The sequence below is a fragment of the Primulina eburnea genome, chromosome 4, assembly GCF_022965805.1.
Source record: "Primulina eburnea isolate SZY01 chromosome 4, ASM2296580v1, whole genome shotgun sequence".
In the NCBI taxonomy this organism is placed as follows: domain Eukaryota; kingdom Viridiplantae; phylum Streptophyta; class Magnoliopsida; order Lamiales; family Gesneriaceae; genus Primulina; species Primulina eburnea.
The window spans coordinates 1,111,692-1,127,149 of NC_133104.1; the positions used below are offsets into that span (position 1 = coordinate 1,111,692).

The 15,458-nt window shown below is 34.8% G+C and overlaps 2 protein-coding genes and 2 pseudogenes across 3 annotated transcripts; 2 read left to right on the forward strand and 2 right to left on the reverse strand.

The window, feature by feature from the left end:
• Positions 1-558: 558 nt before the first annotated feature.
• Positions 559-2,149, reverse strand: LOC140829654 (uncharacterized). The gene is made up of 3 exons (XM_073192960.1): positions 1,917-2,149; positions 1,564-1,628; positions 559-1,323 (listed from the first exon to the last, which is right to left on the reverse strand). The coding sequence occupies exons 1-3, from the start codon at positions 2,082-2,084 to the stop codon at positions 747-749; spliced, it is 810 nt and encodes a 269-aa protein (XP_073049061.1). The 5' UTR covers positions 2,085-2,149; the 3' UTR covers positions 559-746.
• Positions 2,150-5,069: 2,920 nt separating this feature from the next.
• Positions 5,070-6,689, reverse strand: LOC140830469 (multiple organellar RNA editing factor 2, chloroplastic-like; annotated as a pseudogene).
• Positions 6,690-9,459: 2,770 nt separating this feature from the next.
• On the forward strand, positions 9,460-11,312 carry LOC140830468 (uncharacterized). 2 transcript variants are annotated; one of them, XM_073193802.1, is made up of 3 exons: positions 9,460-9,684; positions 10,120-10,214; positions 10,303-11,312. In XM_073193802.1, exons 1-3 carry the CDS (start codon positions 9,598-9,600, stop codon positions 11,054-11,056), a joined length of 936 nt encoding a protein of 311 aa, XP_073049903.1. In that variant the 5' UTR covers positions 9,460-9,597; the 3' UTR covers positions 11,057-11,312. The 2 variants fall into 2 exon arrangements, with proteins under 2 accessions (XP_073049903.1, XP_073049902.1); XM_073193801.1 differs by having other exon boundaries at positions 9,461-9,684; positions 10,111-10,214.
• A 1,117-nt stretch (positions 11,313-12,429) lies between these two features.
• On the forward strand, positions 12,430-15,316 carry LOC140829582 (uncharacterized; annotated as a pseudogene).
• Positions 15,317-15,458: the final 142 nt, after the last annotated feature.

The window sequence follows — 15,458 nt, forward strand, 5'->3', positions numbered from 1 at the left end:
AAATATTACATTTTATACTACGAGTATTACTTTTTATTGTGAATATGGGTAGGGTTGATCTGTCTCACAGATAAAGATCCGTGAGACCGTCTCACAAGAGACCCACTCAAAGAGTAAGTAAGTCTCTTGTGAGACAATCTCATTAATCTTTATCTGTGAGACGGATCAACTCTACCAATATTCAGAATAAAAAGTAATTCTCTTAGCATAAAAAGTAATAATTTTTCATGAATGACCCAAATAAGATATTCATCTTACAAAATACGACCGGTGAGATCGTCTCAGACAAGTTTTTGCCAAACAAAAAATATGCATCCCAAAATTTTAACATTTGTAATATCACAATTAAGTTAAATAATTTATGATAAATTGAACATTATTAATTTTTAATTTTAGTTCTTGATATTTTCTTATGGATTTATATTTTTACATTACCACATGTGCAATTTTCGTTATAAAACCAAATATAAACTTGCTATATGAACATGCATTATCTATGGATAAATCAAATGTGAATATAAAAGTTGAAAGTGATAGGCGACGGAATTACAATCCTACCCTTTTCATTATGTTAATTACTTTAAATTCCACCTCTTCCCATGTCCCACGCATGTTTGAGAAGGATAACATAAATCTTGAGCCACAAAATGCGCACACAAAATAGCAATGACACCAAAATTCAAGAACACCGCATTCAAAAACTAGCAAGAAACACAGGAAGATGGTTACAATACAATCGAAACTAATTACATTAAGGATTTGAGAGATCTAGCTTTGATCGGTTTTCGGGCTCTCTTCTTCCCTATCTCTTCGTTTTTCTCCTCTTCATCACCATCTTTGTCTAGATGATCATCCCCAATGTCGCACAAAGAGGATGCTTCCTGGTCATTTTCAGGATCATTCTTAGGCATGTTTAGTTCTTCATTTATTTTCTTGCTTACTTCACCTCTTTTCTTGCCCCACCACGGTCCAAAACCCGAATAATAATAAAACTCATTTGGATTTGATAAAGATGGTGCCACTCGTTTCTTGCTTCGTGGGCGGCCCCGAGTCTCCACCGATGATTTTTCCGAGTTCTTGGTGGCAGAATGCGCGGAGTTATAATTGCTATAGTTTCGAAGCATGAGTAGATGATGCTCACAAAGTGAATTCCCTTTGGCAGCCTCTCTTCCGCATTGCCAACTCTTGCTATCAGTCTTGCAGCACAAAATAATCGAATTGTCTTTCGGAGAAGTGCACGCTTCCTGCTCCGTGTCATCCGGCGCGGCTCCGTCAGAGATGCTGCCGGAATATTCGCATTTCGTTGCTTTATTCGTCCACTCCCTATCACGGAAAGAAATTTTGGCGATGGAGACAAATAAAAGTTAATTATTCTATCGCAACCAACGGGATATAAGTAGATACATTTCAGTTAATGATTAAAGCGGTATTTAGCTAATTGATAGTGGAAATATACACCAAAATCATGCGCCGAGTAAGAAACCTAGAGATTTTTCTGTAAAAGGATAATACTGGAGAAAACTTAGATTCTACGTGAATTAAATTAAAATTTGAGAGCGTTACCTTCTAGAAACTGCAATAGAATCTTTCGAGCTCCCATTTCCGGCGAAACAATCGTTCCCATAGACCTGCGAAAAAAAATTCCGGGTTCAAGAAAATGGAAGCGTCGATGCTATAATAACGCAAGAAAGAAAAAATCCACAAAGGAATTAAAATTCTGAAGAGCAACTAGAAGGAATTGAATCGTGGGATTGGCTCTTTCAGCAGAACCCTAAAGGTGAGCTCAAGAAAACCCTAAAAGAAAACCAAGGATAACGGCAGAAAATGCTGAAAAAATTTGACAAAAATAACAGAAGGGCGCAGCAGATCTGTACCTCCTAGGAAAATCGAGCTAGCTCGGAGGACATTGAACTCACCTGAGACGGTGGCGTAGGCGGAGGACATGGTCTTGGTGGTGAGAAGTTCATCACGTCCCACGGGGATTGATTGAGCTGACAAATATGCGCTTGAGGAAGAGTTACGGTATCCTGTGATGACGTCGCATAGAGTAGAGGAGAAATCTTAGCATGCTTGCGTATTCTCATGGCGGAAGTGAAGGGTTTTCCCCCTGAACCGACAAAGGTCGAAGGGGTAGTGGGCCGTTGAGGAAGATGATGTAGATCCAAAATTCCACATTTATATATATTATATTTGTATATGCAATAATTATTATGCTTTTTCTTTTTTTTTTAAAAAAAAAAACTATTATTTTATTTTCAATCTTATTATGTGTGGCAAGTTGTATGTATAAGTGTATTTTATTAAATTTTAATTATTATTAATAAATAAAAAAACATCATTTTTGGATTCTGTAATAACAGCTCTCATGATAATCAGTTCTAATTAATCCAATTACTTATAGTCTGGATAGAAATCTTGGGTTCGAGATTAGAGAGACACGTACTCGACAGACAGATGTGAGAAGTTCTGTGAGTAAGTGTCGTGTTTACGATCATGAAAACTGTGAGTGCACAATCAATAAAAAAAATAGCAAAAACTTGTGTGAGACGGTCACACGCAGGGGCGGAGCCACCCTTGGGCTAGGGTGGGCTCCAGCCCCACCTATTTTTTTTTTTTGAAAAAAATTAGTATTTTAAAACTTTAAATTATTTTCAGCCCCATATTAAAAGTAGAACAAATTTATCAGTTTTATTTTTTAATCTCATGTTTAAAAACTAAAAATAAAACAATTCTCATAAATCATAATTCATTACTGTATATTGGTTAATTTATTGTCGTATGTTCTGAAATTATGCGACTTTTAGATAAAAATTCGACGACTTTAAAATTATGTTAAAAATTGAATTATAAGTATGAAATTTGAAAAATAATTTGTTGTTGTAAATTTTTGAGAATATTGAATATTTCTAGTTAAATAACTCAGAGAATGAAGAAAATAAAATTGTCAAGTTATTTTTAAACCAAAAGAGTTCATATCAACAAATAACGAGCAAACATCAATGACAAACTCAGAGAATCAAGAAAATAAAAAATGTCAAGGTATATTGGATTTTTTTTATTTAAAACATGATTATTTAAAAAATTATAAAATTTCGGTTAATTGTGTTACTGGCCGAAATAATTGATTTTTCGATTTGATTTGTTAGATATTCATAATAAAGTTTGTCTAAAAAAAGTTCAGTTAATTCGAGTTTAGAAAATTCGATCAAACTTATTACTATCTAATACATGATGGAGCCAGCCCCAGGTACTCACGAATCCTGGCTCCGCCCCTAGTCACACGGGTCGTATTTGTGAGACGAATATCTTATTTGGGTTATGTATGAAAAAGTATTACTTTTTATGTTAAGAATATTACTTTTTACTGTGAATATGGATATGATTGACCCGTCTTACAGATTAGGATCCATAAGACGATTTTACATGAAAGTCACCTCTTTTATTATAAGGCAATTTTTTAAAAGAGATTATGTCTATTTTATTGGAATATGGTACACCATGGCACGTGCGGAGTTTGTACGTCTATTAATTAGTTACTGATTTAGTCGACAGTGCATGGCGCATGCATATGTTAATAAATTACTAATTTATTACTATTAATAATATTTAAAAAAAATGCGAATTTGATGTTATTATTAATTCGCATTTTGTTTATTTATATGTATAATATATAGATATATGTTTGTATATGCAATACATATTATGTTTATTATTTTTTTAAAAAGTATTATGCTTATTTTCAATATAGATTAAATATGTATATATGTGCGGGAAGTTGTATGTATTTGTATTTATCCCGTTGGCGTAAATTTTAATCAATAAATAATACATCGTTTAAATTACATAAATTTTATTGACACGTGGTACATCTTGGCACATGCGCAATTGCATGGTCTATTAATAATTACTTATTTATTCGACACGTGCATGATTTGAGCATATATCAGAAAATTATTATTATTATTATTATTATTAACAATAGTAAAAAATACGCGCTTCTGATGTCATTATTAATTCAAATTTTTGTATATTCATTTTCGAAGTCATATCTTTTTTTTCTTCTTTTTATTGGATAAGATATCATTTAAATGTATTTTTAGAAAATAAAATACTGTTTTTTTTATAAAGTTGAGTGGAAATGTCCGAATCACACAAATATGTGCAGTTCAGTGAGGTTCCTATCATAAGATAAAATAATGTCTTCTTTTGCATTTCGTGTGCAACTTTAGCCTTTACTATTACTTTTTTTAGTCTGATTTTTAGATCTTTTGCCATATGTTCTTTATTTTGAGATTCACATAAAACTCTCTACTCAAATATAAATGTATTTATTAAGTATTTTAATATTTTTATCGCAAATTATTATAAATAAATATATAGTTATGTATACAACATTAATTTAATACAAAATCAGATATTTTATCTTTGTTTGCCAGAAAAATTTGATTGAATATAATTTTTTAACGAGAACAAGCTTTTCATTACTCAAAGTAAACATAGTAACATCGTACAATAAACGATCCTCTATAATTGAGGGTGGCTCATGTCAAATAGATGGATTTAAGTGTAAACAACATTTTCTAACTAGCAGATGAACTAACTCATTTGCCTGTCTTCGAACCAAGGAAATAGAAAACTGACTCTCCTGACTTATTAACTCTCTGCATCTTCCAACTATATCTCCAAACTCTGAATAGTCAGTCATCTGCATATACTTTAACTGCATCAGCCACATCTTCACAATCGTTTTCGTAGAGGACTCTATGTAATTTCATTTATGTAACCCAGTTAATACCTTCTAAAAGCCCCATGGCTTCTCCTTCTCGGATACTAAAAAACCTTATGTTAAGGCTGTTCTAGCAGCCACAAACTGCCCCTTATCATCGCGAATATCATTTATAACTCGACTTTCAGGTATTTTCAATTTGTCATACGCATAGTGCTTTGCATTTTTATGAATCCAAACAAAATATAAATCAAAACAAATCTCGATCAAGAATCATAAATCTAACTTACTCTTTGCAATATGATATAACGAGAATTCAGCATTTCAAACTTTTAAGTAGGGAACCGGTGAACTGCAGTTGCTTCTGTTCAACTGTTGATTACACATTGGTTCCTAGTTCCAAAGGTATCAACTGACTCAGAATTGTCCAGACGTACGATAAGAAGACTTAGTTTGTCGGCCAATTAGATTTAACGGAAAGTCTAAAATCCACAATCCACACAAGCCATTGATGTATAACTTAAGGAACAATGACAATCATTCATCTCATATTATCACGACGCCGAACATAGCTGGTTCGATCATTGTATCTTGGCCGGTCTTGAGCTCTCTGAGGCACAGGTTCTACTCTCCTTTGTCTCTCAGGTGAGCGTTGAACTATCTCTCCATTAACAAACAACTCAGCTGGCAAACCATGAGAGGCGCGTAGATTCAGATAATTTATTCACACTCATGCATAACAGATAACGTCAACGGCCGCGGACAACAGTAAACTTCTAACACATTATGTGTGGATAAACGAGAGGGAGATCAGAATCAAGTACCAACTTACTTGTTGAAAAAAGAAATAAATATAACATCCAGAGTAAAAAGAGCACACAAAAATTGAACCACAAAACTTTAAACACTACACTATGGAAACATCTTCGGGTCATCAAGAACTGCACTGAATGCTCAGTTTTCTAAACTCTATGCACTGCCCAAATGACAAGAAATTCCTCACCATTTAGGACTATTCAGGGAACATCGCAGATAGAGCAAACCAAACTTGAGGAAGGAAATATCTACTTCGAGATGAGATCAAACAATCATTTAAGCATCAGCCTTTACATACATACTAAAAAACTGTTGTTAAAAGATCGGACAAGGAAAATGTACCTCCGTAGTCCTTATTCTCGGCGTCAACATAAGAATCCGGAAGAACAAACAGAACACCTGGCAAACCTGCACAACACGAGTTCAATAGTTAATTTTGCAATAATTCAATCAAAAAATATAACGAAAATCAGATCTTGCGAAAATTTATATCGATGAACAAACCTTCAAGCTTGTTAGAAGTCTCCTCATCAATCTAACACCCTAACCCGAAGTATCTCTCGCATGAAACATTATATATTTTCTTCTTCGCCTCCTCTTCACTATCTCCATCCCAATTAACAAATACACATTAAAAACACAAAAGAATATCCTCTTCACTATCTCCATCCCAATTAACAAATACACATTAACAACACAAAAGAATATACACAACCAAGAAAAAGTAAAATTTCACTGGTGTCTAAATGAGAAAAGCGGAAGCAGAAAGTTTCAACCTTTCGAGCACTTTAGCTAGCGTTTGAACGTAACAGTCAATCATCTGCTGCTTCGTGGCTCCTTCACCCCAGGCTTATCCATCACAATAATCCAGTGCTCGTAATCGCATCTGGGGAAGAGCGGGGCCATCTCAGTGGGAGGTCGGTCGCTAAAATTCGAACCGGAATTCAACGGAGAATAACCCGAACCTGACATATTAACCCTGCATCGCATGGTGTTGAACCGGATGAAATTAGGGTTGATGCCTCCGATGGAGTGAGATCCGGAAGTTGCGGCGCAGCGTGCGGCAGACACCGGGAGCGAGAATCTGTCGAAGGGGAGCTATTTGGAGGCCGCAGGAGAGAAGAGAGGTGGCAGAAATTGTTGGGGTGTGAGAGTGTGATTTTTGAAATTGGTAGGTTTTGACTTGCATCTCCTATTTATAATTAAGTTAGAGTCCAATTACATAATTATTATTAATGTGCTTGATTTTATTAATTGAGCTAGTCCAACTAATTTAATTAATTTAATCAATGTCCAATAAAACTTTAATTAATTATTATGTTGGACTTGTACTCCTACAAATCCATTAAACATATTACCCACCATATTTAATTTATTAATTAATCAACTCAACTTTTGAGCTTCATAAATTAAATACATTATAAATTCAACATTTGAATTTATATTTTAAATTATAAATTCAACTACTTGAATTTTCATCCCCTCCAAAATTTAATATTTAATAAACCCAACATTTGAGTTTAATAAATTAAATTATCAAATTTTATAAATTCAACTCCTTGAATTTATTCTCTCAAAATTTAATTATCATAAATTCAACTCCTTGAATTTACTATATGATATAAATTCAACTTCTTGAATTTTTTCTCTCAATGGGAACAAACGATCCAGTGCTTGTGTGACCCTCAATGGTTCAGGGATACAGCTAGCCGTGAGTTCACAACTCTTTGTGATTCAAGACATAGTCCTTTATTTGGGCTTACCCTAGTTAGCCCCATTATTTTTATCTTGAATTTATTTTCTCAACGGGAACAAACGATCCAGTGCTTGTGTGACCCTCAATGGTTCAGGGATACAACTAGCCGTGAGTTCACAACTCTCTGTGATTCAGGACATAGTCCTTTATTTGGGCTTACCCTAGTTAGCCCCATTCTTTTCATCTTGAATTTATTCTCTCAACGGGAACAAACGATCCAGTGCTTGTGTGACTCTCAATGGTTCAGGAATACAGCTAGCCGTGAGTTCACAACTTTTTGTGGTTCAGGACATAGTCCTTTATTTGGGCTTACCCTAGTTAGCCCCATTCTTTTCATCAACACCTTGATCAAGAATATCAGAACTCATTTCTGATTATGTAAGAGCGTCTAGTAGCATCGCCCCATGATCCATTAGGTATCACTGATAGTGCCTGCAAGAACCAGTCGATTATGATTAACATACAGTACGGTCCCTTCATCTCATATATCCCGATCGAATCTGCAACCATTTGTTCATCGAGGGTTGCATAATAATTCGATAACTATGTGATAACTATAATAGTGGCATCACGTGTACTATTTGAGAACTCCTTCTCTAACGTACATCTCATACGCTGGCCAGAGATTTCATGCACTATTATTTCATCAGATCACACAGGATATCCACACCCGTAGGTGAGCGGTGAATCCCCGACTACAATGTACTGGCTCCTATATGTGTCGCAACTGTACCCAACCTCGCCACCTGATGACTCTCCTGGAGCCGCTAAACGAGTCAAAGCACTGCCCTAGCATATAGAGCCTCAGTATCGTCCTGGGTCGTAAGGACTAACAGACTTACCCTTTCGATGAATGATCACCACTTGGAAAGTCCGATGGAGGGTTGTTCGGTATAATCATCATATGACTACCCATCTGCATTTTTGGACATCTCTATGCCCTTACCAAGAAACGCAGTACACAACATCACATATGCTAGTCTCGAGCTCAAGCGGCCTTTGACCCTGTTTTAGGCGGCTGAATCTACTAGGAACAAATTTAGAATATGCAGTGTTTATAAATGAGTTTCAACATCGAATTACGATTCATTTATATTAAAGCATAATCAAGGACTTTATCTATGCTGTTTGCATGGGTATATAGATAAAGTATAACAAGACCATAAAAAGTTAAATTATATTAAAATAAAGATTGTTCATTTCACTTGAGTCAATAAATTCCCTAGCCAACCATTGGCTTGCAGGACATCTACTCTAACACAAATGTGGTTCATCAATTGCTTATGGAGTCTTTGCTGACTATCTTGAACTACATATGGGTGAATCAAATGTCATCAAGTTAACTTCAAGTTTTGCGGATATGTTATTGAACTATTTAATGATCGATACTTGAGATGCCGAATGCTGATGATGTTCAACATATTCTTCAAATGCATGATGAGAGACAAGACTACTCTGTCATGTTAGAAAGCCTTGACTGCATACACTGAAATGAAAAAAGTAACACCTGTTTACATGAGTCACTAACAATCGTGTTTGAAGTCGTCGTGTCTTAAGACTTGTGAATATGACATGCATATTTTGGTTTCACGGGTTACACAATGATATTATGGCGTTGTTTCAAATCTCTGGTATTCAATAACGACTTGCAAAAAAATGCCTCGGAGATTAATTTCACGGCCAAAATTACACATTATACATAGATGTATTATGTAACATATGAAATATATCCAGAATGAGTTATTTTCGTGAAGACCTTTCCTTACCCAGATGATCCAAAAGAAGATTGTTTAAGAAAAGACAAGATGATACAAGAAAAGATGTCAACAAACATTTGATGTGCTCCAAACTCAATGAACAATTTTCAGACGTCCAGCTCGTTATTCATGCATGAAAAAGTTAAAATAGGTTATGGTTAGTATACATTATTTTACACAACATAATTGTTGAGGACGAGGAAAACATATGACAAATTGGTATAGTGATCAACCCACACAAATTAATTTTAATATTAAAATAAACCGTGAGAAAATAATTTTTTTAATATAACTGACACGTGGAGCTCGTGTGTTTTGAGAGAATCACACATGCTCTAGTAATAGGGGCAGGGATCTGAGAAGAGGCTGTCATAATTCTTAGCGTAACGGTCACTCCCAATATTCAAACAAATATAATACACATAAAACCCTAAACCACAGAGCCCCACCAAAACTCGACCGTTTGGCCTCCCCTTTCCCCCGATATGCGACTCCAATTGTGAAGGCCCTCTTGGATTATTTTTTCAAAAATTCCTGTTCAGATGGGCTGTTTTCTCGGATGTTTTGGAGATGCGAAAGATGGGAGGAGTCGGAAACAGAGGATTCGACGGGCGGATTCTCAAGTGCAAGTAAATACCCATTTGTTAGTTTGATTTGGTTCCGGATGAAATTTTCGGAGCAAGTGGTTAAATTGTTGTGTTTGTGTTACCTTGTGCTTATTCATAAGGTGTGTAGACTCTTTCCTATTTGTATGTTGATTTCTATGATGAGATGGAGTTTGAGTAATTAATTTCGGACTCTCTGGGTTTTTTATTCCTAATTCGATTTTTTCTGTTTGGGTGAGTTGAAAGTTTACCCAAATAGGGAGAGATTCATGAATGATTCTTTAATTTGATTCCTTCAGTTTCTTCAAAAGATGTCAGAATTTTGTTATTTGGAGCTGATCCAGCAGTTTGGTCATGGCTACTTGATGTTTTTTAGTATAAATTTATGTCACGATTTGATTTTGAGGAAACATGTTAGTTTCTTATGGTACTGAATTAAATGATGATTAGTTGCTGCAGAAAAAAAAAATCCGAAGCTTTCAGCAGCAAAGCTTGTTACTTGAAGAGCAGAGCTTTACAGAGACGCCACCTCCCAACTTGGTCACCAAGTTGCAGTGAGCACTTAATTCTTTTTCTAAACTTGTTGCTTGTTTTAGCCTTTGTTCCATGAGATTGAACAATTTATCTTGATTTTGTTTGTAGAAATAGACCGGAGGGAGAGGATCAGTTGAGTCCAAGCCCAAGAAAAAGAGTTACGTTTAATGAAAACATCACTACGCACGAGCACTATTCACTTTATGAAAGCACCGATTCTCTACCAGAGGGTAACCTGAATGTTCAGAAAGAAAAGGAGTTAAATCCTAGAAGTTCAAGTCAACCACAATTTGAAGACGAGAATTCAGTCAAATCATGTATTGTATTATATCCTCCGAATCATAGATACCATAATGCCAGAGACGGAGATAGTGATGATGAATCAGAAGATTACGGTGACAGTGACTTCGATGATTTAGAAGACGACTATGGAGATGAAGATGATATAGATTGTATATCAGATGGCCAAGAAACGTGGTCTGGATCGCCTTTAATTCCATCATTGGAATCCAGAATAGAAAATCAATTGACTAGTTTGATCAAAACTCAGTTTCTTGAAGAAGAAAGCAGTCCTGTATTAAAGACTCAAGCAAGAAATAGAAGTGATTATGTTAATTCTGTTTTGAACCCTGTGGAGAATGTAACACAATGGAAAGCTGCAAAATCTAAAGGAACATGTTTGTTGAAGTCACAAAAAGAGAACAATCAATCATTATTTGCCCTCAGTGTAAGATCTGATCATTTCCAGAAATATAATCAAGAAACAGCTGTGGATGCAAGCCTTTCGAATTGGTTGGTTTCCTCAGAATCCACACTCCCAAGAAGACTAGTTCCAGCGGCATTGAGTACATTACTGACGTAAAGGTCATGTCCAAAGGATAAGAGAGATAATAGTTGATAGCTCAAAAATCATGACTCTGCCCAAGATTAACAATCCCTTGTGAAGCTTGTGAGATTGTTTAGAACGAATTCGATGTATCTGTGTGTGAATTCTTGATTGATTCATTTGGATTCTTTTATTTGTTTGTTGTATCGATATTTTGTATTTTTAAATATGTGTATGTTGATTTAATTGATTTATTAATTTGTCCATTGTATTTATTACGTCCAGAATTTTATTAATTTGTTTATCCTATCTGCATTAGCCGAATCTGTTTTGCCTTTATCTCAACAAGCTGTTTTGCCTTTATCTCGCCAAGGTGTAAACGGATTAAATCAAGCAGAATACTAAAATTTAAGGCTTGATTTGAATTCATAGCTCGAAAATTTCTCTGCTGAAATTTTTAGTCGTCAAGACATTTGAATCCATTGACTTTCAGGTGCAGAAAAAATCGAACTGGCACCAGATACAAGCCTCGTATTATGAAAGTCGAGCATATACGCCAAGCTTTTCGATCTCCAGCTGGGAATTCTTCTGCCTGCAGTGAAATGAAGAGACAATGTCGAATAAATAATGCCATACGGTTGCAGTTATCTTGTATGCTTCTGTAGAAGTAATAATAGATCAACAACATAGTCAGTCTCTACCCAATGTTTTCAAAGAATACGGAAGTTGCAAGTAGCATATTATAACCAACTGCTGACTAGCCAAAAAATAACATATTGCAGCAAAACCAAATAAGTGGTTGGATTATTTTTTTAAAAAATAGAGTGGTTGGATTCAAGTTAATCTAGAATAAAAAACCTCACAAAATTTTCTATGTAAAAAAAGCCTGTGAAAAAGAATTACAAAAAGTGGTTGGATTCAAGTTTTAGAGTAGATGACATGTAAGCTAACTGTATACACACATGATCAACATAGATAAAAAGACCTTGATTATATTTTAATACAAATGAATCGTAATTCGATATTGAAACTCATTTGTAAACAATTTATAATCTAAATTCGTTCATAGTCGATTCAGCCGCCTAAAACATGGATAAATGTCGCTTGAGCTCGAGACTAACATATGTAATGTTGTGTACCGCGTTTCTTAGTAAGAGCATAGAGATGTCCAAACATGCGGATAGAGTCTTGATTTCCCTATATATCCTTCACTATTTATCTTAATTAGTGGTTTTCTTATATGTTTTAACTTGTAATTTTTTTGTTTATTTTAAATAATTAATGACTAATTATTAATACGTGAGCATTAATATTCATAGAATACATTGAATTTATTCCTATTTTTTCTCACCTTGCGGTTCTAAATAGCTTCTTCTTGTTTTTTTTGGAGTTGGATTAATTAATTATTTATTGCCCCACAAGAGAAAGGCTATTTTGTTCTGAATGATATGTTTCACTTTGGTGATGAAGAAGTTGGTCACCAGCCTTCAGCTCCAGCAGTGCAGGAACAGGCTGCTGATTATCATTATCAACCAACTGTTTCTACCAATCTTCCCGATTCACCTGGTGGATCTGACTAATCTGTTGTGCTTTTTTTGTGATTTCAGTACTCGATGCTTTCTTGTATACGAAAACTTCTCTCACGAATTCCTTTGTCAATCACTTTTGATGGCAAAATGGTTTTTAAAAAACATCTATATCATCAACAATCACGTTTTTAGGCATTCAATTGCTTTTTCCTATCATTAATCGTATGTTTACGCATTCAATCGCGTCATTTCCTATCAGTAATCGTATATTTACTGATAGGAAGCTTTCTTATTTCACTGCTTTTGAGGATATATTCTTGTTGATACATTAATATTTCTGTGAGGAGGAAAAAGGTGTCCAGTGACTATGTAATCAGCAGGCTAAAGCATTTGTTTTGAACAGTATCAGACTATGCCTTGGAGGAGGAGGAGGAGGAGGAGGCTTGGGACTATGTTAACTCAGTTCATATTGAAGAAGATGGGCCTGACCAGAGTACGGTTATCAAGAATATTATCAGGAGCCTGAGCAAGAACACGAGTCTGAAACTAATGCACCAGAAGTGGAAAATCCAGTGGAAGGAAATAGTGAATCAAATGAAAATACTTTGACTGCTGTGCCAGAGGCTCAGCTTTCTGCAGAAGAGAAACCGATATCAGAACCCAAGAAGCTGACTTATGCTTCAATAGTAAGTGGCATTCCTCTGTTTGATTGAGATTCAAAGCTAAATGGAAGCATGACATATGACTCAAGCATGTAGATGTTATAATCACATGAACTATAGAGAGAAAGAAGATAATTGGTTATCTATCCAGTATTATCAACTTTAGCTGATTTCTAACTGGTGTATCTGCTATCCATTACATATTGGATAATTGATATTGCAAGTGTTTCAATTGAGGTTATGCCAGATTCCCACGTTCTCTGAGAGTTATTTCCACTAATTTCCTTTTCTTTTTTTTTTTTTTTTTTTCTGTTTTCTAACATTTGAGCAGAATATTTTAATAATAGCACTAGCTTTGTGGTAGTTCTTTCAAATTTCCTGGCGAAGTTGTGTCAAAGATTGTCACTTTTTATTGCTTATTATTTCGTCATTGATTGTTTTTTGTTTTCATTACATACTGATTATTTTTCCTCTGCTTCTTGTGGTTTGTATTTCTATCCTTTCAACGTGCAAAGTTGGGGGCAAAAGGAAAATCTTCATCACCAGTTAGCTACCAATATTCTCTCAGAGCAAACCATATGTTTTGGACTGGAACCATGTGTCGCCGCCTTTGCCACTGCACTCAATTCCTAGTGTACTGGATACTGGTCCAGATGTCACAGAAGAAGCTTTGTCACAAGATGAAGGTTGGTTGTAATTTTTATTTTTGTTCGATGGAATCATGGAAATGCGTATTTATTTGAGTTCGATTGTTAGATTGTAATGTGTTTTACACTGAAGCTCATTTACTCTTATTGACTTCCCTTTTCTATTTATTGCTGTTAATAATGTGCGGGGAGGTTTGAATATTGAAATAAGAAAAGTGAATTGGCCTAAGCTTGTATTTGATGGATATTTAAACGTTGGTTCCATGTTTGTTTTGGGCCATATCTCATGTAGAAACTAGGCATTCATGGAGAATTTGTAAGATGTACTTGATGTATTGTGTCTACTTACTGACACTTGGTTCTTATGAATGGAATTGTACTATTTCTTCTTATTATTCAGCTTCAACGACTTTATTTTTCGCGGATATATACAGGAGAATCAAAATCTGTTTATGCTAGGAATTTGCCATCTACATTAATGACGCTAGATATTGTACAGGAGGTTAAAAATTTCGGTAAAATCAAGCAGGACGGAGTATTTTTGAGGATTCACAAGGTTCTTTTTCTTTCTAATATACCTCCATTTCATTGGCAATGTAGTTTCATTGTCTAATGCGTCCATGGTTAACAGGATACTGGTGTTTGCTATGCCTTTGTCGAGTTTGAAGATGTGCAAAGTGTTCAGAACGCAATCAAGGTTCACAAATCTCTCATTTACTGATAAAATTTCATTTCTTGGTTTCTCAAATTTCTTGTGAATGCCTGTCTCCTTGAGAACTAATCCAAATCAATATGCATTTTTAAGAGATATCCATCGTACCGCTCCTCTAGTCTGCATATCTCTATGTTTTGACAGTGCCTGTCAGTCTTTTGACAAACCTGCTGTCACGCAGGTTATTGTTGTAAAATTTGAGTCTTCAGAATAATATTGGTCTTGGGGATGCCTTTATGTCTTGATCTCTGAACAGATGCTTCCAACATATACATACCAGCATTTTGCGATTTGTTCTATTTACAGTGGATTTCATGTTAATTATAATGGATTTCACGTTTACTCAATAATTGATACAACTGAAATTCATTTTATTTTTATGTAACTAATGTCTAAATAAGTAAGTTATGGACTTAAGATTTCATTTATTGTTTCATTGTTAATAATAAAAATATAATTGAAATCTATATATTTCAAATTTATCCCTTCAGATTCATCCTTGTATGATTTCCTTTCACATCATCTTGATATTTTTCTAATGTATATCTATGATCAAAATGGCTTGGAGGCTGCAAGGGGGTTGTGGTAGTGTGATCGAGAGACGAAGTGACGAGGTTTAATCCCACCCATTGATCGCTACAAAAACACCATAGAGCACACGGCAGATAAAGGAAAATCCAAAGCTCTTGTCATTTGAACATATGGTCTATACTAACCATTTGAGCTCCACTCATGTTAAATGTAAGTTTGAACTATAAATTATATTAGGTTGTGGTTGGATCGATGAATTTCAATTTCATGGATTTCAAATTTATACAAATATATTTTTGTTGTTTTATAGAAGCAAGACCATGAACTTTATATCGACATTATGAATATTTATGTAGT

Coding starts and splice junctions, on each gene's coding strand:
- LOC140829654 (XM_073192960.1), bottom strand. CDS start 2,084: ATGAGAATACGCAAGCATGCTAAGATTTCTCCTCTACTCTATGCGACG. Junction 1,629..1,916: donor CGCCTACGCCACCGTCTCAG/GTGAGTTCAATG, acceptor TTTTTTTCGCAG/GTCTATGGGAACGATTGTTT. Junction 1,324..1,563: donor TCTATTGCAGTTTCTAGAAG/GTAACGCTCTCA, acceptor TTTCCGTGATAG/GGAGTGGACGAATAAAGCAA.
- LOC140830468 (XM_073193801.1), top strand. CDS start 9,598: ATGGGCTGTTTTCTCGGATGTTTTGGAGATGCGAAAGATGGGAGGAGT. Junction 9,685..10,110: donor GGGCGGATTCTCAAGTGCAA/GTAAATACCCAT, acceptor AATGATGATTAG/TTGCTGCAGAAAAAAAAAAT. Junction 10,215..10,302: donor AACTTGGTCACCAAGTTGCA/GTGAGCACTTAA, acceptor TTTTGTTTGTAG/AAATAGACCGGAGGGAGAGG.